Raw genomic sequence first — 24,510 nt, 5'->3', positions numbered from 1 at the left:
GAAAAGTTCTAAAATTAATTTGTTGCCTAAATATGGTGTTGGATGTAATTGGGATCCCACCTAGAAGTAACCCCTCCAAGCCAATACATTATCGTAACCCAACCAATGATTGGTCCCCAGGTAGCACTTGGTCAACAATAGAAGTCCAGGATCTATTAATAATCATCCAGACCGTAAGAAATTGATCCCAAACAGCCAATTAAATCGCTGTTCACTTGTGCCAGGCCACTGGAGTTCAAGTTACTGATCAGACAATTAGAAATCGTCTGAATGCTCTGTGATCTTGTGTTGTACCACCATTAAAAAATTGACACCTTCTAGCCAGATGCCAATGGTGTTTTGGGCATAGAAACCAGCGTTAGAATTTGGCACTAGTCCTGTAGTCCTTACCAAACTGCCCAATAGTAAAGGTATCGTAAGGACTAGCAGAAATTGGCCCTTTTAAAAGGTTTTGCTATTTGTTATCATTATAAGGACCAGTGGACAAAAGACTGTTAGTTTCTAACCCTGGAAACTGGGAGAATCGCCAATGGTCCCATGTGATTTTTCCAGATTCTGTCTTGATACATCTCAGGATCACTATGACTGGCAGAACGCTGCTGCATATTGTCCATGGAAGAGTCACAGGATAGTACAACTGACACAACATGCTTGTCCCTTTCCATCGAAAAGTGTTACTTAGGTTTTGCTGCCTCAAAATTTCGATTCAATATTTCTTTTTCAAGACTGACCGATTTTAGTCTTTGTTTGATATATACTGGTCAGTTTGACCTGACTGTATACTTTTTTATGCCAAAAGTCAAACACCAACAATACACCTAAAAACACACAAAACCACCTTTGTTCAGGAAACAGCACACCTGTAGGTATGACATACTGTCAAGCGTGTTCATTTTTGGTGACCCATGCAGATCCGGGGTAGAATAAGTCTTCGGCTACCCATGCTTGCTGTAATAGGTGACTCTGCTTGTCGTGAGAGGCGACTTTTATTTCCAAACCGCTGTCATATCGCTTGAATATTGCTGAGTGCGACGTTAAACAACAACAAACAAACTAACATTATTTATTTTTTTGTATTTTGTAGGTGTATATCAAACATATTTCATGAATAATCAATAGACACAAAAATAATTTCTTGCTGTTTGTATTTATTTGCTGTTTGTCAATATTTGAAAATGATAATCAGACTTTCATTCACCAAGGGGAGGAATAGAGAGTTGTCAATTTGGGTTGTCCCTCGTGCAACACAATCAGTTTATGTGAGCAATGGATAACTTTGTCCTTTTCTATAATTATAAATTAAGTATTGTTTTTGAACCAGTTTGTTCTTACATCTGGCTGAGGATCAACATAACTAAACGTGTGAAGTCTATTCCCAAAAGCAGTTCCATGATGTTCATATGATGCAAAGGGTCATTTTCAGTAGCTCCAAAGTCTAAATGTTTGGCTGGTGACCCCAGTATTTTACAGTTGTTCATGTTTAGTCATGAGCAGAAATAATTCTAATGGTTATTTTACACAAAAAAACAAATTCATATAAAACATGTAAAAGAACAATTTATTCTCAGTTTATTGAAAAACGAACATTTAACACAAGATTAAAAGATTATTGTTTTGAGAATATGTGTATTTCATATTGATCAGTGAAATGCAATCAATTAACAGTGACTGCAAAAAAGTTAAATTTGAAGAAAATTACATTTTTAATAATATGATTTGAATGGTACTTGCAGCAGAATTAGAGACTTCTATTATTTTCATTTCTTCATGTGCTTTTCTATGAAAATGATCCCCAAAATAATTCTTTTCAAGGATGGGTCTTGCTGTAAGTCTGGTATCCACAGTGAAGGAAAAGGTAAGAGAAACAAGTTCTCCTCACTATATGAAACCTTCTTTCTTCTTTTATAGACTGCTGTTCCCTGTAGATCTCTATCTGTCCCCTGTTACCCCACCTCTCTCCCTTGTAGGTACCAAGGTCAGCCCCTCCTGTCTATTTGAATAGAAAGTGTTGAGTGAGATTAACATGAAGGCATAGTGGTAGCACAGATTCCACATTGTCACAAATGCATTTACTATGTAAACGAAAAGCAATACTGTCAGCAGCGAAATCCCTTCAAAATACATCGAGAATCCATACCAAATACATTTTTGCCGAAGATGAATAATCTATATCGAAGGGGAATTATTTTTTACATTTAATGTTCAATCACATTCAATCAACTGCTTAATTAAGATTCCCTCTGGTGACAAGTGTTGATTAAAACACCCGTTTCTGTGATGACAGTAAGTGTTGGAGTAGTTTGGCATAATGTGGAATTTAGCGAAGATGAACGAATGTGTTGGGATGCAGATTCTTTCAGTTCCAATAGCAGTTACAATGATAGTAACTGTATTCAAATCACATTTAAAGCTATTCCTTCTCACTTGGTAGCTATACACAAAATAGCTTACATTCATTCTGTTAATTCTTCTTGTTATTCAATAAAACAGGTCCTCAGCATTCTGCATTCTGGATTGGCATCAGCAATATTGTTGAATGCATGTTGTCATCACCAAACAGCTGTTGTTCACTGGGATTGTCATTCTAGCTTTGCTTTTTTCCGTACACAACTCATACGTTATGTTGGCGAGAGCTAGCACCATGTTTTCTACTACACATATAGCCAAGTGTGAGTCATCACCCCTGAAGTGCATGAAACTGTGTTATTAAGGTAGCCAGATGCACATTATTTTCTGTTTTAGAGGTGTCCTACAGTCATTGTTTTACTGGAGTAAAGTCAAGAGGAAGTCCATGTAATTTATGAATATTTGTGGAAGCATTGGTATGCCTGTTTTAGATGTGTCTTGCATTAAGACATGTGTCTGAAAGTGAAGTCATTACACTGGAATTGTGTGTTCCTTTTCAAGTTTGTCATATGTGACTTTCTGGTTTAAAGTTGGGCAGACAGTGACACTTCTCCACTGGAAGTTCTCCACAAGAAGAAAAGGACTTTTCTAGTTTAAGATTGTACTCCATTGGGCATATGTTTTCCAAACTGGAAATAATATCATTAGATTTGAAGTGAAGTCATTTGAAATTGTCTTCAATACTTAAAACCTGTGTGCATGCAGTGTAAATCCTCATATTTATACTGAAAGTGTGCACCCTCATTTTTATGTTTATACCTCTATAAGTACAAAAAGATGTTGAAGTCAATTCTTATAAATGAATAAGTCTACAATATAAAGTTTTCAGATGGTTTATTAAATCATATAAAAAACTTCAAACAACTGTTCGAAATCAATGACATCGTTCAGTGCAATAATGGAACAATCCCAGACCACCATATTATCAGCCAATTAGGAATCGGTAGTGTGTTAATGGGTATGGCTTACTTGTTCTTTATTTAATTTTAAACAAACACAAAACAAAACTGCTTGGTTAGCTAATCAAATGCCATGGTTTCACTGGCAACTTCTTGATGAATGGACATACGTTTGGGTTCCTCGTGATGTTAGCCGGAGGCTACCGGTAAATACCCCAGTACCTTCACCTGGGAAGGCGACGATGCTTGTCGTAAGAGGCGACTATGCTTGTCGTAAGAGGCGACTACGCTTGTCGTAAGAGGCGACTATGCTTGTCGCAAGAGGCGACTAATGGGATCAGGTGGTCAGGCTCACTGACTTGGTTGATGCATGTCATCGATCCCAATGAGGTGAATCGATGCTCATGATATTAATAACTGGATTGTCTGGTCCAGACTTGATTATTTACAGACTGCCGTCATATACATGGAATATTGTTGAGTGCGGCATGAAACAACAAACCAACCAACCAACCAAACCTTTACCTAGGTTGAGGTTGTAGTATAATTCAAAGTAGGGGCCATTATACCTCGCACAGGAAATGCATGGTGGGAAAGGAATTTTTCTGGTGTCTTCTACCAATGGCTGTGAAGGACTTGCACGTATTTGTCCAATTCTGTATGTACAGGTGTGGTACCACTCCAACTGCCACAACCGTGGACGAGGCTGCTATAACACCCGCCTCACCGATGAGGGTGGATGCTGTATCTGGTACAATGAACCACAGGTAGGTCCACCCATTCACTGTACCTACCATGGGAAACAGTAGGCTGGCATTCCTAAATGGCTGTACCAACTCTTACATAGTAGGACTTTTCTTGTCATGCATTGGTGTGTATGTATTCCTTGCCATTAGATATAAAACAGCATGTTGCACACCAATTATAGAAATTACATGTATAGTACAATGCTATACTTCATTATTATATAGGGGGCACGGGTGGCCCAGTCGCCTAAGGCGCCGCGATTCGCTGTGCAGAGTTGCGTCCCTTGGGCACGCCAGAAACCTAGGATTGTGGGTTCGAATCCCAGTTCGCCCCAATTATGTTTCTAGGTTTGTCAGCACCATACCCGTGCTCGTGGGTTTCACCGAAGTGGTAAACGTCTGAGACCTGCATCACTTCGGGCTTTCCTCCCACATTAAGCTGACACGCCGTGATATAACTGGAATACTGTTAAAAGCGGCGTTAAACCCAACTCACTCACTCACTCATTATTATAGATTATTCCTTCTCTGTACTGATCATTGTAGATATTACTAAATGGTATGCATCTTAAAACAGCTTAAACAACAGGTTAATGTAGCCTAGTGGTTAAAGTGTTTGCTCATCATACTGAAGACCCGGGTTCCATTCCTCGCATTGGTACAATGTGTGAAGCCCATTTCTTGTGTCCCCCACCATGATATTGAAGGAATATTGCCAAAAGCAGCATAAAACAATACTCACTCACTCACCCCAGTTATGGCCTGTGTTATTTAAAATGCAATCCGTTAATTCTGATGAACCTGATCATGTCCTCAGCTGAAGAGCGATGTGGAGGAGCACCTTGACATAACCATTGATCTTGTGGAGCCCAACTTCAAAGTCCCAGTCAATGAATTTGATGGCAAGGTCATGTATGGTCAGAAGAAGAAAGCATCAGGTTAGTTATTAAACCGTAAAGACAAACATGCTATATGTCTGTGTCAATTAAAATATTGCTAAAAGTGGCACACACAAAAATAGGACTATTCTTGCATGAACTACCAGTGTAACATATCACAACTATCCCAGCAGAATGAACATCTCAAGGAGCCCATACGTGTACATATCATCCTTAGAGTCGGACACTGAAGTCAAGTTTTGTGTGATATTCATTGAAGGTCAAGGTCACTTGAATGGTAATTAAAGAGTAGTAGTAGTTTTAGCTGTACTGAAAGTAGAGTGAGCATATGTCATGGCCTGCTTGTCCAGCATTCAGTGTTGTTGGCAGCAGCAGCAGCAGCAACAGCTATAAACAGATTGTACTCAGAAACCACTGGACCAAGGAAGCAGAAACATGCTTGTTCCTTCTGATGATAACACCTGAATTTATTCAATAGATTCTAAACCAATTTTCAAAATGCCTGCCATTTTATTGAATAGAAACGTTAAAGGCCACAATTCAGACATCTTTAATATGGTGTAATGGAAGTATATACATGTATGCTAGTTCTGATCTTTCTCGATGTATTTAAATTTGACACTTACATTCTTACCAAGCTCATAAATTCTCTCAGAAGGCATTTATGTTTTTGGCTCTGCGAACATCTCCTGTGAGAGTAGGTGCTGGGCAGATGAAGCTGAAATTTGACATGCTTGTTTCTTCTCATGGTAAAACCATATTTTGTTGAAGGCAATTTGATTTTGTTAATTATTTTATTAAAAGCAATTCAAATGTCATGTTTTTCAAAAAGATGAAATATCGTATTCTCAAGAATCGTAAGGTGTAGAAAGCTGGAATTAGTGTGAATCATTATAGGACTATAAGTAGATTCAAGCTTGGTCACGGTTGCCAACTTGGTGCGGCAGAGGAGTTTGGCAAAAATAAGTCTTTTTTTTTCAGAATGTGTTGCACCAAATGTACTAAAAGAATGTTAATATTCACAATGTTGCAATTGTGTTTCGTTTTCCTACAATTTAGTGTTTGTCACAATAATAAAGTTGAAGCATCATAAAGTCAACAAAATTAATTGACCATTTCTTTCAAAATATAAAGAAAAGTATTAAGAAGTTCATTTTAGTCGAAAAACGTATAACCAAGAGAGAAGAAACATTATGTTAAAGGGGCACTGATCTAAAGCAATTCCCCGGGACTGGTTGATGCCTTTGTTATCGTTTTTTTCCCGTGAGTACACGGATGATATAGCAGAAACCTAGACTAGTTCGAAACCTGTGCTGCGCAATTCGTAAGCGCATTTGTCACTTTTATTGATAGTATAAGGCCGTATGGTCACATTGATCAACAAAATGAAATACAGTTTTGGAAATAATAAGGAAATGTAGGTATCTTTGTGGGAAGCATCAGAAATGGTGACAAAGTTTTGATAAGTCACTTGCTTGGTAATTGTGCGTTTTGGTAATTTTCGTTTACACTTATTTAACTTGCAACACAAAGTAAATATTTCTCCTGTGCATTGCTTATTTTATCGTGTTTATATTTTTACAGTCAAAATGTGCAAAATGTTCACTTAGGAAATTTATTAAACGCCTTAATATTCAGTTATTTTACAAATTGACTGAAAAATATGTCCATCTGTATTATTATGACAACAAATTCCAAAATTTTTTATGTTTAATATCATCATCAAGAAAATGTCACGATGAAAAGTACATTTCTATATTGTTTAGCTTCTAATCGTACATAATAATCTACTGTGATGTTGAGGCCCTATTGATCGTCTTAATCAATTTTGGTCAATCTGTTATAGAAATGGGCAGATTTTTCAGTCAAAATGACTGAAATATTTACACATTTTATAAATTGCCTGAGAGAATCACATTTTACAAATTGACTGTAATATACAAAGGAAAAGACTTGTGAAAACAACGTTTATCACGCATCGAAGAATTTCCCATCCAAGACGTAGAGGAACAAGAATGAATCTGTCCAATGCTACTGCAAATGAAGGAAAACAAAATGCTAATATCATAATTACAACCTACCAAATTTATGTGTATAATTTTAGGCAGCTTCCTTGTTCGAGGAATGTATCCGTGAATATCCACACAAAGGAACAATATCCCAAAAGTCTGCAGCTGTAGTAGTATAGGTAATGGGGGTTCTGGACCACTTCCACTGGAGCCAGATTCATATACCTATACTGCTACTACAGATGGAATTTTTTATGCCAAAACTCTAATGCGATTCAAAGATAGTCATAAGATTAAGTTAAATTGACTCCAGCTCACCACCACCTGGAGTCTATGATACAAATTTTTATAGGTAATCGGGGTTTTGGACCACTTCCACTGGAGCCGGATTCATATACCTATACTGCTACTACAGGTTGCATTTTTTATGCCAAAATGATTATGCGATTCAATGATAGTCATAAGTTGTATTAAACGAAACATCAATATTAATTAATAATTGATAAAATTTACTATAGCCCACGAGGATATTGGAAAGGTGTAGGAGCAATAAAAAAATTAGCCACCGCGGCTAAGGTATCTAAAGTTGTGGCCAAGGATTGGTTAAAGAAACAAGCGATGTGGCAGATATATTTACCGGCACCGCGTTATATACCGAGGAAGAAGTTTGATATTTTTACAACGAATGAAGTTCATCAGGCTGACCTCTTGTTTCTTCCCCACGATAAGGTAAGACGCAAAACGTATCAATACGCTTTAACAGTAGTGGATGTGGCTAGTCGATACAAAGAGGCTGAGCCATTAACCTCGAAAGATTCAACAGAAGTAGCTAATGCACTGAGTCGCATATATAAACGCGGGCCACTAAAATGGCCTAAGCTATTTCAAGTAGATCCCGGTTGCGAGTTTATGGGATCGGTAACTAAACTGTTAACAAAGCACGATGTCGAAATCGTCAGTGGTGAAAGAGAGGCCCACCGTAGTCAAGCTATCGTCGAAAGATTTAACAGGACATTAGCGGAACATTTGTTTGGCTATCAGTTTGGGATCGAAATGAAATCCGAGCGATTGAGATCAACCGAATGGGTGACACGATTATCAGCCGTTGTATCAGCGCTGAATAATGAAGTAACGAGATTAATAGGGAAGAAACCATCCGATGCTATTAAAATGAAATCCGTGACTTCCGAATCTTCAGCACCGAAGAGAGGCAAAGAACGAAAACTTCCGGATAGAGTAAGGGTAAGATATTTATACCAGGCCGGTGAACTCGAAGGAGGCCTACGTCGCGCAACCGATCCCATATGGTCCCTTAAGATGTATAACATTAGTCGATTGGTTACGAAAGAAGGAGAGCCTATTCTTTATTATCTTCAAGATGGACCGGGTAGGGCATTTGTACGAGAAGAGTTGTTCATAGTTCCCGACGGTACGGTATTACCACCATAACCATAAGCATAGGTAGTTACACCATCATTATCAATCCATCTCTTTGTTTCTAAGGGGGATAATGATGTCTTGTTCATTCTTAATCCATAAATCCTATGATTGTAACTTTTTAAAGAGTTCATCTCGTGTTTGAACGTTCTACCGTTGAATAATGATTCTTTATACTGTTCGTGTTTGATATGCTTTTTTACAACATACTTCTTAACGCCCTTAGCTTTTCTTATCTCTCCATTATCGGACTTCTTTATAGAATACATCTTAGGTCTTAATCCGACATACTCCGCTATAGGGGTCCCAGCACATTTATCCTTCATCTTACCTAATACCTTTTTATTTACTACGCTGTGCAGTGGATTATCTTTTGGGTAATCGCTCGTGTCGTACATATCTATTTTTTCTGCCATATCTTTATACACATCCTCGGTTTGTATTTCCATCAACAAAGAATCTGTGTCGGTATATAACACCTCGCATCTATCGCCGTATTGCTCCTTAAGTTTGTTGTAATAAAAGTCATACATTAAGTGTTTTGACAAGTCGAGAATACTCATACCGACGTACACCGGTCTGTTGAATTTTATATTACTCTTCTGCATATGCAACGCGGCTAAGTCGTTATCGAATATCTTGCTTCTGTTAAAAGCCGGACTGGCTATAAGTTTCCTGAGTCTTTCTTCCTCATTAGATCTGACTAATTTAACATCAACACGCTTCCTTAGATTCTCCATAGTTTTACCAAATACTGAGTTATTCATGAGCTTATAAAGATTCTTTTCGAAATCGCTGGTAGCTATCTTTCTTAAATCTGTGTTCAACCTTATATAGGGCTCCATCCAAGGGCTTTGATCAAACTTTAGAACTCTGTGTATTTTCTTAAGTTTCATACCTAACGATAGATATAACTGGAGATTTCTGTAGTGAACTATATATTTTGTTTTATCCATCAAATTTGGTACGAGTTTTTCTACGTTAGCTAACCTACTATTACCCATCAAGGAGCGTTGATATTCCGACATCCAATCTTTATTAACCATTAATCTTTCGGGAGCTAGCAGATAACTGTTATGATCTTTATGTAACGAACTTGGATATTCCAAGTCAACTTCTAGTATGTACCCTTTATTCACATCATTATTATGGATATTATGGATATCATTGACCCACTCAAAACCACCCGTGGGTAAAGGTTGACTCATAGCCCATCCGTACAAATTGTTAGCGTCGAGATATAATATGTGCGTGTCGGGTTTACTCGGATCGTATCATTCCACTAATTTATTATTAGCCTTAGAATACCTTTTCGCTGCCATCGATATACCACCTCTTAATCCTTTCTCAATAAACAAGTGCATATCGTAATCTGTGAGTAGTTTTAGTTCTACGCCGGTCTTCTTCAACAATGCATCCCACGATAGTCCGGGACTGGAATAGTACCATGCCGGATCCAAGCCGTATTGTTTTAAACATGTCTTTCTAAATATCTCAAATATATCGGCGAGTCACAGTACATCAGTTTTTAAGTACAGATCGTGATAATCACCTAAATTCTTACAACCTAATTTATCCCAGACCGTCAGAGCGTGTTCATAATCGGCATCTGTTATTTTAGATTCTGTTAAGTTACTATAGAATGAAAGCAATTATGTATATAAAGTACTTAATAAATTTCCAGTTAATTTTTGTAAGTTGCGGCAGGACAGCAAACTTTACGCAAGAATGTATGATCATCATCTAAAAACCGGTGATTACTATAAAGGCTGGGAACTTTATAGTAACGATTGGAGAGGGGATATTATGAGTTTTAAGAGTGGTTTAATTTATATTGTTAAAAAATTTGTACAACGCTTGGAATGAATTTCTTAATGATAAAACGGAAAATAATTTTACTAACCCAGGATTTGTAAGATTTAATGAATCGATAAGAACCTACGCATGGACAATTCTCGGTGCACAATCGCAAACACGAACGTCCATTATCGGTACTGGGACGGCGTTCGATGCGCATCAAAGGTATCTAGATCAAAATCAGTCATTTTTATATTAAACATAGGGTACATGTTTTCAATATAACAATGTCTTCGCAATACGGACGCAAGTTAAACCCACAACGTAGACTTCGAGATCCATTAGGGGTCAAAGCAATTCGTCAGTCTGTAACTATAACTTATAATCCTGGTACCATCGATCAGAATCAAACGCTTCTGGTTCGCTTTCCTAATCTCGGCGCACACGATGTGTTAGTTCCAGGAACTGTCCGACTAGCATTTACGTTTGGTTTGCATTCTACAGACGTTAACAGGGAGCCCGTTCAGAACATAGGTCATGCTATCATGCAAATCGCGATTAAAATTAGCGGTAATGAGGTTTTGAGTATCGACGATAGCGATGTATACTATTGCTACATGGATCTCTGGAGAACGGATAAAGAGCGGGAAAACTTACAGTACCAAGGTATTTGTAATCGGAACACATTAAGACTGCATGTAGGTGCTGAAAATGGTGTTGATACCAATGAAAAAGATAAGGCCGTTGCCGACGCATTAGGTAACTGATTCTATGTTCCCCTAGACTTTTAATTACTAGATTCCCACATGCCCTTTTATCAAGCATCCCTAGGCGATAGGTTAGAATACGAACTCACTTTTAATGACTACGGTAGAGTAATCGGAACCGGTGGTGAAGATGCTAGCTATTCCATTGACAATATCTCTCTGGAGTACAATATGATAACGGATCTTGAATTAGCCAGACAAATTCGTAACCATTATACGGGAAGTTTAGCCATTTTGTACGATCGCGTGCTGCGACACCGAAAGATCACGAGGGACAAAAAAGATACAATGTGGAATATTAATCTAAACGTCCCCACGAGGTCGTTGAAGGGGTATCAGCGTATCACCAGTGGGATGAGATTAAAAAACTTCCTTCTATAATACGTTCCCCAGAAGTTATCGCGGTCGTGAAAGATCTGTCTCTCGGGAGTGTATCTATGGGTGAATACCTCACCACGAAGTACGGGCTATGGCTCGACATGTGAACAACGGACGATGACCAACTACACGGCAGTGGGAGGAGAATAGAAAATGCTAGTGAGGGTGTCACCATACAGATAACGAAGCTACAGGAAGCGGCTGGTAAATTAAACATATATTTGTACGTGATTATGGATGCACAACTTAATATACAGAATGGGAGATTCGTGCAAGCAATCTATTGATAATCTTTTACCTAAAAATCCGCACTGCGCTATCATATGCGGGCAAACGGGCTGTGGAAAAACAGCTTTTATTCTAGATATTTTAGAAAGTCATTATCGGGACGTTTTCGACCATATCATTATTCTGTGTCCGACTATAAGCGTTAATAAAACATATCTATTGAGAGATTGGGTAATGAATGACGACGGGGTACACAGAGTCGATCCGGGCGATCGTTTACAAGACTGCCTCCGAGTATGTCACAAAAGATACAAAGGAGAATCAACCCTTTTCGTAATAGACGATTGCAGCGCGAGTAAAGAACTCACCAAAAAGAAAGATATGCTTTCGTATTTAGCATTCTCCGGACGGCATACTCAACAGAGCGTTTGGGTACTTACTCAAAAATACAACTCTGTCCTGAAAGATCTCAGAGAGCAGGCCAAATGGGTAGCCCTGTTTCATTGCAAAGACAGAGATTCATTCGAGGAATGTTTACGCGAAAATGATGTTATTTATACCAAGATTGAACGAGATAAAGTCAGAAAACTGTTAGCGGCAACGAAGCACTGTAAACTCATATTAAAAACCGATCAACCAGCTGCTTATGCAATTGCTTAGCAAAATGTAGCAAAATTATGGCAAAATTATAGCAACTATAGCAAAATTATAGCAAAATATAGCAAATATAGCAAAATTACGATAAGTTGAACATTAGCGGTTAATATTACATAAAATGTGGTTCGAAATCATCATTCTTTCGCAACAGTTCATTATTACGGGATGTATTGGATATGTCATATTATATTATGTTAGACTTAAATATCTCCTTAGGTATTACATTATGGAATGCGACGAACTCATCGAACAAATGCTCAAAGAATCTGATGCAGATCAAAATGTAGATAAATCTTTAGATAAATCTTTAGATAAACATAGAGAAAGACTCGCCGCTTTGGTAGCCGGTGGAAAATGTTCCTAATATTTGGGAGAAAATTATACCATCGAAAAAATTGATAACATGACCGACGAAGAGATTAAAAAACTTTACGCGCGTTACGAGTCTAGACTGGGAGCTACCATGACTAAAACGATAGGGTTTTCTATATTACAACTATACACAGTCGTGGCTAGTACGTTTCTCCCTATTCCGGCAGAACATCGCATGTATTTATGCGAATCTCTAGAGAAAGACCCATTCATCGAACACGCTATAAGAGCAGTGAGCTGTGAGTTTTATCATAGATACGGAATGTTCTTAGCTCCACTCACCACAGCTTTAATAACGGCTAGGTATTGTCAATTTAAACATACATGCCCACTTAATAATAATGGAGACTCAACAGGTGACACCACAACAGATTGTGAACACACAACCACAAGTGAACGAGGAACAACAGATTGCGGAACAACGAGTGAATGAGGAACCACCACCAGCGAATGAGAAAATACTAAAACCCAGAGTTACTAAGAACCCCCAAAAAATAGCTGCAGGAAGAAAGGGAGGACTGGCGAGGAAAGCGAAATTAATAAATAATTCAAATATTAATCCGATTAAAACATGGGCACTAGTAGGAGTTGCTGGTATAGCGGCTGTATGGTTCTTTTATAAGACCGGAGAAGAGAAAACGTCACCCCCAATGTCACAACAAGTTCAATTAGAGGTTAGCCCGCATATAATGCTATAAGAAGCATGACTACTCCAGTTACAGACGGTAAAATGTTGGTAAACGCGACGTATCATTCAGCGGTGGTCACCGGCTTGGCCATTGGCTATGCCCGTATGGCTAAAATGATTACTAAAGCCACACCTCCCAAGCTATATTTTAATGGATTTGATATATAGGTATGATGATTCTGGATATTGGATTAGCAATGGCAACGAAGGATATGCTCATCAAACAAGGACTTATCCTGGAAGACATAATGAAGTAATTAATTAAACATTTGAATATATTATATTCATATAAACCATGGCAACAATTCCGATGATGGTCGGTGGAGCTGTTGTTAATGCTCTAGCTTTTTCGGGGAGTAATTTTTTATTTTCTAGTATGAGAGAATCAAACACTAAAGAAGTTGAAGAGGAACGTAAACGACATAACGAAGCAATGGAACAACTCCAAGCAGCCCAGTCACAATATACGCGGCAGAGAATGAAGAGATTAGACTTTATTCATGAAAAACTGCTTAAGGAAGGACATTCAATTCAAACGTTTAAGGATGTGGAATCTGCCATGCACGAATACTACCTCGTTTATGGGAAAAAACTCGACCCAATACTGAGACCAACAATGAGTCAGTTTTATACACCGTCAGGCTCAAAAGAACCATGAGGTCACATTTGTGATTATGGGATTGACTGCTCTATTGATTTTCAGCTATACAATTACGCATAAGTCAGAGTGACAGCTGTGGCTACACATAAACCCATGACCTAGTTACCTAATCAATATCTCAATAGTGTAGATGTGATTTGCATTTAGACAAATGATATGATAGATGTATAACCATGAATAATTGCATATTTACACTCATGGGTGAGACGACTCTATGTAACCGACGCTGTGTTGAAATTTACTGCGGCATACACAATTATTACATCAGGCGCGGAAACATAAATTATACGTGTTCTGTATGCGGGATAGGGGTCAAAGGTCATTATTGTTTATGTAAGGAACACGGTGCTGATAGGGTCAGGAACCAGATTATTTATGCTAGGAAGAGAGATTACATCAATGAGAGGAATAGGTTGGGGAGAATACGTATTTAGATATATGAAAACAACCAATTAGACATTTGTCTCATTTTGCATATACCATTCAACCACAATGGTTTTTGTCAGAGAGTTGAAGGCTATGGCAAAGCAAAGTGGCCTACGTGGATATTCTCGAATGAGAAAAGCTGAATTGATTACCTTACTAGGTTATGAATACAACAAACCCCAGACTGTTAGGGAACTCAAAGCTCAAGCGAGAAACAGTGGGCTGAGAGGTTATTCTCGAATGAGAAGAGCTGAATTGATCGCTTTACTAGATAATAATGATGATGAACATAATGATATTGATAATGATGTTGAGAATAAACAACAAGAATTAATATTTGTACCCATATCCTCCGACGTTGGTAAATATCTAAGTGGTTGGAAGATGGATATTAATTCCAACATGGATGTTAACGATATTAAGCCCATCATATCGAGTAAAATTAACGAGGAGTTAGATGATTTACATAGTATAAAATACCAGCTGACGATTAAAATGTTATTGAGTAAAAGTAACACAGACGATAGCACCGAATATACCGAACCATATTTCCGTAGCAATCAAGAAGTTATAACCGAATCCGATACTATAAACGCATCATTAGATACATCAGTTCAGAGGATACAGGAAACTTTAGAACGCTGGACTAATAGAGGTTCGGGTTGGGGTGTGGATAAAATCGATAGTTTATATTTAGATATAGCAAATTATATGCCCTTCAAAGGTGGATCTTATATAGATTTACCCCCATATTATAAGAAGAAAAAAGCCAATATTAACGTAAAAAATAAATCCGATGACTGTTTAAGAATGATGATAAGATCTGCATTGTTCCCCGTAGACAAGCATCCGGATAGACCTTCTAGCTATCCCCAAAACGATGGACTCAACTTCGATGGTATAGAAGAACCTACACCAATATCACAAATTGATAAGGTGGAAAAGCAAACTGCTGTACAAAGAAACGTATTCGATTTCATGTGTCTCTGTAACAATCAAATATTTTAAAATATATATATACATATCGTTTCGGGATATTATAACCCGTGTTCGTTTCTCAACTGATCACTTAGATTGTTTCAGGTGTTTCACATAGGTGTCAAGCCTCAAAGGTCGGCTGAGAAAGCCCACGTGACAACTATTTTCATATAACGTCCACGGTTCCTAAAAAAATCCATTGAATTAGATAACAATGAGCAATTAATCAACGTATTATCGGTTAACCTTTTGAACAAAGTATGTTATTTTTACATCGGCACTTCACGCAAGGATATGAGTGTATTCCCTTTGTTTTAGTAAACCTAGACATGTCAACACTCACTTTTGACATATCGACCGTGCAAGATAACAATGATTAATCAATCAATGTATTTTCTGTTAATCCTTTGATGACTACAAACGATCCGCTAATTTACAAAAAAAGTAAATCAACTGATCATTCATCACTTGCTGGGCTGCCATGTGCATATTACATAACACACATTTCACCTCACTTCAAACCTGGATTTAGATTGAATCATTACCCTAGACACAATAAATGCCAAATTGGAAGCTTCCTCAGGTATTCTGAGTGGTGCTACCACTAATTATTCCTGTAATAAATTCATCAACTGAGCATCAAGTGAATGACGACAAATACACAAGTGTAGGGTTATACCAGAAAACGTGGATGACAACAAGGGAGTAGTAATCGTATTATCGACGCAATCCGAAATCCAAAAATGCTTTCACTGCATGGATACTTTTTTTAAAACTATAACAATAATGGGTATTTCTAAATGATAACAACCGATGAGCTCCGCCGTTCTTTTTGCCTGTTTGTTTAGGCTGAAGAAAGTAATTAATATGCGCCCTTTGTCGACATCGTTATAGATCACGGTTAACCAATCAGTGTTCAAAAATGGGTAAAACAAATATTGCCTCCAAGTTTATTTAGCTGTCCTTGCAGACGGTAGCCCAGTCTCTTGTCACGCTCAGTTGTGTTGCGTATCATCCGGGTACTCATAGGGTAAGTCATGTTGTTAGTCTGGAGGTCAAGGTCAAGGTCACTTATAAAATTCTGAAAGTTTGTGGTTACAATTTCTTGAAGTACTAATTTGAATATGATAACTTCCTGTCTGAAATGGTTTGGGTCAATGTCAGTGTCGAGATGGAGCTGCTCTTGCTTGCATTTCTCGCTGCGGAATTCATCAAGGAGACTGGAAGTTGTTTGTACTTTCAGTGCTGGACTTTCTGTTCACACAAAACTGATTTTCTTTTTAATTCTTGATGGTACAATAGATAAACCAAATAGCTTTAACTATGCAAATTGAATAAAAATATATATTCATATGTTAAATTATACACAATTTAATATAAGACATTTTAGATTTTACTTGAATCCAATCTAAATTATGAAAGCTCCATGGCTTTATCTCCCTTGATGATGATGGAGAAAAAACCCAGTAGAGTCTATCTTGCCTTACTAATTTGTTGTGTGGCGAACACATTGTTTTGGCATTAATATGTACTGGATTGACTCAGTTGCACATTAAGGTAGGTGCACAATGTAATGTTTACTAACCTTATGACATGTAAAAAACACATAATAATCAAGTTTTTGATTACTTTGATCGAATTTTCATGAACCCTAGCCCTTTAAGTCGTCCTGCATATGACATGTATATTCCCCATCCCAAAACATTACCATTCAACTAGAAATATTTCTATTTAACTCTCATGTTGCGGTAGCTATGCATCTGTTTCCTACCCTAGAATGATGTTCTTAGGTTTGAAGTGTAGTCATTAGAGTAGAAATGTAGTTTGGTTGCTCATTATGTCTGAAGCAATGTACTTGGTCTTGAGGGATGCAGGTGGCCAGTTGTCAGAAGAGATGCATCACTTAGGCATGCCAGATAGAAACCATTTAATCCTAGATTCCCCCCGCGTATGGTCCTAGGTATGCCAGTACCACACCCATACTCCTGGCTTTCAGTAAAGAGGTGAACGTCAAAGACCTGCATCATGACAGGCTCTTCCCCTATGCTATGACATACATACTGTTCAAAGTAGCATTAAACCAAACTATCTGACTATCATTCACTCACTATCTGAATGTTTGTTCCCAAACTGGAGGTAAATGTATGACGCTGGATATGCATGGTGGTGTATGTTAGGATTTCTGGGGCCCTGAATGTACTTTGATAGTTTGTATCTTCATGCATTGTACTGAAATTTTCATTATCAATCTTTTTTTCTCAATGTCTTTTTCCAGTAATCTAGTTTGTATTTAGCTATAGTGTCTCAATTTGGTGTGGCAGCTCTATTGAATAGTGGTTCATAACAAAATCTTGGATTAGAATCCACAATCATAGGTTTAGTGTCAATATAATGTAGACACAACTGAAGTCTTTAACAGGCAGTAATTCCCTGTGTCTTTGTTCATTAATCCTATCTCACTGGCTTTGTCATTATATTGTTATCTTTGTACATTCATCCCACCTTGTGTTGTGTAAACATATCATAACATATATATGTATGTAAACTCTATGTACTAACTCAGCAGTCACCTGATGAAGGAGCAGGAACTAGCTCTGAAACGTCCTGACAAAGAATAAAAGAAGTACCGTAGCTATCAATATAACCTGTCATGCATTTACATAAACACCACTGTCGGTAATATGTTACACATGTCAGTAAATAAATCTCACACCAAATGCTTGGAGAATGAAATCGTAGCTAATGCTTGAGTGTGGAATGACTTTTTAAGTCATTCATCAGCATTATTGGGAATTCAATCACCTGAGGTCATAATGAAAGAAATGAAATGGCAGAGGCGTTGTCATACATTAAACAGATCATGTTTGATATGTGCATAATGGAAATGTGGAATTTACTTTCACTTTGTATGGCTTTGTATATGAAATAGTCTTGGAAGAAAGTGACTCCTTGAGGCTAAATGTATCTCTACAGCAGTAGGAAATACAGTAGTTTAGGCTTAACTGCCAAGACTACTGAAAGGAGAGTACACACATCAGACAGTGTTGATTATGCCTTGTCGACATAAGACTGAATCAACATGGAGGTGATGGATTGTATCACAGCTGATGTATTTTCGACAGTTTGTTACAGTATTGTTGATGAGATGAAAGGATGACACACATCTTTGCTATCATGTTGCACTGAAGTAGATATCAAAGTGAAAAACAGTCTATAAGAGTAAGTACATTTCATCCACTTTGTAAGTCAGCAATTATCCTCTGCTTTCTTCTAATGCCAGCTTGTGGAACTTCATAGAGGAACAAATTCAAAAGAAAATATTTCCCGTGTTGGCTCAATCATGTCTGTATTTGTACCAACACTACGGATATATGCACATGCTGACATCTTTTCACAAGCATGCAATTCTCTGTTATTCATCACAGTTATCAAACACTGGTTCATACAAAAGATGTTTTAGCAATTCAGCATTAACTATTTCCTCAGTTAAGATAGATCATGACAATTCATCTCATGACAATTCAGAATTCTATTATGGTTCTGTTCGGATGTACAAAACCTTCCAAATGGCGTGCTGGTTTTCTTTGGGGAATTAGTCAGCAAAGAGCTGGAGTCTAAGAGACTAATTACACTTTATGTACAAGATCAATAAACAATGAACAATATAAATATAGCTAAGGGTGCCACAGAGAGTCGGTACAACTCTCTCGGCTGTGGGAGAGAGATCTGCTTGGTTAGATCGACAAACCCCTTCTGCTTAACGTCTTGCTGCTGTATGTATTTAACAAAACTTAGAACAATAAAAAGGAACATGATTGGTTGATTGGTTCTTGATACACAATGAGGTGTGCCCTATGGTTAATGAATGGCTAGACAGAGGGGAATACTTAATCCTGTTGGACTGGCACTAATCTTGTTGACATATTTACTGTGTGCTTGGAAAGAGATTATGGTATCACTATAGACAAGCTTGTATGGGGGCTAATCCTTAGTGAGTCTAAATTTAAGTATTTGCTGAGTGTTATTCTAATATAGGTGATGACAGATTTAATTAATTAAAATAGTTCAAGGCAATCTATAAAACTATGTAGACATAACTTTTGGCTTATTGATAAGTATGTTTGAGAGATGGGATCTCGTTACCTTAGGATAGTATTTATCTAAAAGCTTTGAATGTATTAAACTATGTAGACATTGTCTTCTTGAATGGTATGTCAGGGAGATGGGTTCTCGTTACATTAGGCTAGCATCTATCTGAAAAGCTATAACTGAAACTACTACTATTTTGTATCTGCATTTTTCCTGGATCCTAATATGTGTTACTTGCTGTTCTATAATTATATGAATTTTTGTATAAATGTTACACTATGATAACTTATAAAAGAACTTGCTGTGGATCTTAATTATTATATAAATCTTAGTATAAATGTTATATCATGATAATTCTTTGCGCTGCCAGGTTCTCCCTGCAATGGTCAGATTACACCACCATGTCTTTGTGACGTCTGTATAGGCTCATGTTGTGGATGTGCAACTGTCACACCAGACTTCTCCAATTGGATCCTATAGTTTCTTACAATAACAGCACTGAAGTGTCTCTATTCAACTATTTAAAGATTTAAGACACTGGTGTCCGAGTGGTCTAACATACTTAGGTCATAAACGGATAAGCAACTGATGTCAGTAAATATTTAGTTTTTAATTCACACAGTTTTTCCCTTGTCACTGTGGCAGAAGACTACATTCATTAGCCTTCGGGCGGAGTTCGTGGCAGAAGACTACATTCATTAGCCTTCGGGCGCATTCGTGGCAGAAGACTACATTCATTAGCCTTCGGGCGGAGTTCGTCGGTTCAAATCCCGCTGACAACAAACGTTTTTCATGAAATCATTCTGTCATCAAGATAAATGATAGGGAAAAAAGGAAGTTCCGTCATTGCCAAGTGGTGTTTAGCTAACAATTCAGTGAGTTAACCCACAGTCAAAGACAAAGGAGCCATGGTTTAAGACACAGTAACATCAGTAAGTTATCTCACTGTAGCCAATATGAAAAGAGCACATAGTAATTTCCACATGTGTGGCTACAGTGAGATAACTTGCTGATGTTAGTGGGTTATACATGAGGGAAATACCATGTGCTCTTTACGTATTGGCTACAGTGAGATAACTTGCTGATGTTACTGTGTTATACATGAGGGAATTACTATGTGCTCTTTACGTATTGGCTACAGTGAGATAACTTGCTGATGTTAGTGTGTTATACATGATGGAAATACCATGTGCTCTTTACGTATTGGCTACAGTGAGATAACATACTGATGTTACTGTGTTATACATGAGGGAATTACCATGTGCTCTTTACGTATTGGCTACAGTGAGATAACTAACTGATGTTACTGTGTTATGCATGAGGGAATTACCATGTGCTCTTTACGTATTGGCTACAGTGAGATAACATACTGATGTTACTGTGTTATACATGAGGGAATTACCATGTGCTCTTTACGTATTGGCTACAGTGAGATAACATACTGATGTTACTGTGTTATACATGAGGGAAATACCATGTGCTCTTTACGTATTGGCTACAGTGAGATAACTTGCTGATGTTACTGTGTTATACATGAGGGAATTACCATGTGCTCTTTACGTATTGGCTACAGTGAGATAACATACTGATGTTACTGTGTTATACATGAGGGAATTACCATGTGCTCTTTACATATTGGCTACAGTGAGATAACATACTGATGTTAGTGTGTTATACATGAGGGAATTACCATGTGCTCTTTACGTATTGGCTACAGTGAGATAACATACTGATGTTAGTGTGTTATACATGAGGGAATTACCATGTGCTCTTTACGTATTGGCTACAGTGAGATAACATACTGATGTTAGTGTGTTATACATGAGGGAATTACCATGTGCTCTTTACGTATTGGCTACAGTGAGATAACTTACTGATGTTAGTGTGTTATACATGAGGGAATTACCATGTGCTCTTTACGTATTGGCTACAGTAAGATAACTTGCTGATGTTAGTGTGTTATACATGATGGAAATACCATGTGCTCTTTACGTATTGGCTACAGTGAGATAACATACTGATGTTAGTGTGTTATACATGAGGGAATTACCATGTGCTCTTTACGTATTGGCTACAGTGAGATAACTTACTGATGTTACTGTGTTATACATGAGGGAATTACCATGTGCTGTTTATGTATTGGCTACAGTAAGATAACTTATTGATGTTACTGTGTTATACATGAGGGAATTACCATGTGCTCTTTACGTATTGGCTACAGTGAGATAACTTACTGATGTTACTGTGTTATACATGAGGGAATTACCATGTGCTGTTTATGTATTGGCTACAGTAAGATAACTTATTGATGTTACTGTGTTATGCATGAGGGAATTACCATGTGCTCTTTACATATTGGCTACAGTGAGATAACTAACTGATGTTACTGTGTTATACATGAGGGAATTGCCATGTGCTCTTTACGTATTGGCTACAGTGAGATAACATACTGATGTTACTGTGTTATAACATGAGGGAATTACCATGTGCTCTTTACGTATTGGCTACAGTGAGATAACTTACTGATGTTAGTGTGTTATATATGAGGGAATTACCATGTGCTCTTTACATATTGGCTACAGTGAGATAACATACTGATGTTACTGTGTTATACATGAGGGAATTACCATGTGCTCTTTACATATTGGCTACAGTGAGATAACATACTGATGTTAGTGTGTTATAACATGAGGGAATTACCATGTGCTCTTTACATACTGACCTACCGATGTTAGTGTGTTATGCATTAGGAAATAACCATGAAACTTCTCATTTTGCGAGGAAACATGTCAAAAGCTAATTTGTTTTAGTCATGATGTTTTATAATGGCAAAGTGTTCGTTTAATTTCTGAAGAAGGGAGCATGTGTTTGTTACTGTGTGAATGTTGCCATGTTGCAGGGTCAGCCTACCAAGGACACGTTCAGTTCCTGGCGCCTACGGTGGCGGAGTTGGCGCAGCTGGAGAAGAGGGCTCAATCATCGTTCATTGATATGAAGTTCAAGAAGAAGTTTGCCACTCGTTGAAATGTTGAGGATATTCATTACCTGATATGGATGAAGCAGCCAAGGAATTCCATTTAATTAAAAATTGTTAAGTCCTATAGATTTGAATACACAAAGCAACATTTTCATTTATTGAGATCTGTCTTATGCTTCCCTCTGTATGCAGACTGCCTCTGTAAATAAAGCTGTTATTTAAACATGATCAAGTATTAAAACAAAGAAACACTGACATACGTTTGAAAGTCTCTGGTAAGAGTTGTAAGAAGGGCTTTAGTGTGATGTATCCCTAGCTGACCCAACTTAAGTAAAAGGGGGGATTATCAAACAACGTTCAAAAATTTTTTCTTCTACTTTACACACTGTTCCAAAACTGACTACAGTAAGATGTTTTAAGGTTTTGTCAATATATAAACACCAAAGTCTGCATATTACATACTTGACGGTTAAATAGACACAATTCAGAGCCTGAGTTGTTTCTTGCACATGTTATTTGTGGTAGGATATCAATCGTCATAAACTTTCCATTTTATACATATTGTTCATTGACAATTGTCTTAACTGTTCAACACTTTCTGTGTACTAACTGATGAGGCCTCCACTGCTGTGGAGTGTCTTTGTCTCACTGTCTACTACTGTTCAATGCTGGAATCAAGCTACAAATAAACTCCTTCAATGTCCACTGTCCTTGTCTGTACTCTGTGGTGTCACCAGAAACAGCATACAGCATCGTCCCCTGCTGTAAACACTGTATCCTGACACTGTGAGGATAGTCTACTTTGTTTCTTGTTGAAATGTTTTATAAGGTTCATGTTCATAATCTGCCGATAAATAAACAAGCCATGAGGATGAGGATGTAGAACAAAATATTTGAGAAACCAAGGCTGTAAAAATACTAAGAGTGTCAGTATCATTCATGATGCAAATCTCACTTTGTGGCTTTAAGTTAAATAGATATATAAAATCATTATCCACCTTCAATCCTACTTGGATACACTTGCAGGAAAAGGTTACATAAAATGATCCAGGAGAGTAGAGTGAATTGTCTTACTAAGAGCTACTTCATCCATATTGACCATCAAATTTGGTTGGTCAGTTATGTCCCAAATGTTTCATAAAATACAATCTTAAGTTAAGTGTGATGATTTCAATATATTTTACACCACTTTATGCTTTAGTTATGTGTGCAGAACATAAGACTTCAAGTGTCCTCTGACTTGCTGAACTCGGGGCTCACGTGATTGCTGAAATTACAGGACTGTTTAATTACCTTGACTCTACTTCTTATCTAAAAGGCAATAAATTAATGTTATAAGTAGATTTTGATTAATGCTCTATGGCTATATCTCGAATTCAGTTTTCATGAAATATGATGTGCAGGATTGATGTTATGTGACCCCTGTTAAGTTTTACGTACGTATTCTGTTAGTGCAAGAAGTATCTGCATGACTATGTATTCCATCTGTCACAACTGCATGTCAAACAAACACAACGTCAGTCTTGTGACATGCAACATTGTCATTGTGTGATGGCTAAATGTGAATGCCCTGCTGCACTGCTATGTGTAATTGATAAGTAATGCTGTTATTTACTACCAAGGTTCACTCATACCCTGACATTTGAAAGCAAATGTATTTAGGTGAGGCACCATGATGGAAATGAGTTTATATTGGGAGTGGGAGGACTCTTCGCTTCTTGATGTCCTGTTGTAAAACTGGCATAACTATAACATGATTGCAATGAAAGTTTACAAAAATCAGAGATCTGCATAACTTCAGAATCTCCTCCCAGATCAAACCGATATAACTGAAATACTGTTCAATGTGGAGTTAAACCAAACTCACTCACTCACTAACTCACTTACCAAGAAGGGTATGATTTGCTTCACCTTCACAATGGGCAGTGTTCCATCTATGCTCTCTGTCAACAGAATAAGTGTCAACTTATGAACAAACATTTGTGGGTTTGTGAGTGGCTGAGTTTGGTTTAAAGCTGCTTTGAACAGCATTCCAGTTATATCTTGGCTTGATGTGGGAGGGAAGCCAGAAGTGATGCAGGTCTAAGATGGTCACC

At 37.6% G+C, this 24,510-nt stretch overlaps 1 protein-coding gene across 2 annotated transcripts in view; it reads left to right on the top strand.

The window, feature by feature from the left end:
* The window catches only part of LOC124120787 (ATP-dependent RNA helicase DDX1-like), a 386,841-nt gene extending 363,724 nt beyond the window's left edge, over positions 1 to 23,117 (top strand). For both annotated transcript variants that reach the window (XM_048398830.1, XM_048398831.1), the window contains exons 25-28: positions 1,813 to 1,855; positions 3,974 to 4,072; positions 4,869 to 4,989; positions 22,337 to 23,117. In XM_048398830.1, coding sequence (XP_048254787.1) covers positions 1,813 to 1,855; positions 3,974 to 4,072; positions 4,869 to 4,989; positions 22,337 to 22,461 — 388 coding nt within the window. In that variant the 3' untranslated portion in view covers positions 22,462 to 23,117. The remainder of the gene's footprint in view (positions 1 to 1,812; positions 1,856 to 3,973; positions 4,073 to 4,868; positions 4,990 to 22,336) is intronic.
* Positions 23,118 to 24,510: the final 1,393 nt, after the last annotated feature.

This window comes from Haliotis rufescens, unplaced genomic scaffold (assembly GCF_023055435.1).
Source record: "Haliotis rufescens isolate VD_foot unplaced genomic scaffold, xgHalRufe1.0.p SCAF_19, whole genome shotgun sequence".
In the NCBI taxonomy this organism is placed as follows: domain Eukaryota; kingdom Metazoa; phylum Mollusca; class Gastropoda; order Lepetellida; family Haliotidae; genus Haliotis; species Haliotis rufescens.
Note: the sequence above shows the minus strand (reverse complement) of the source record. Positions and strands in the feature narration are given on the sequence as shown.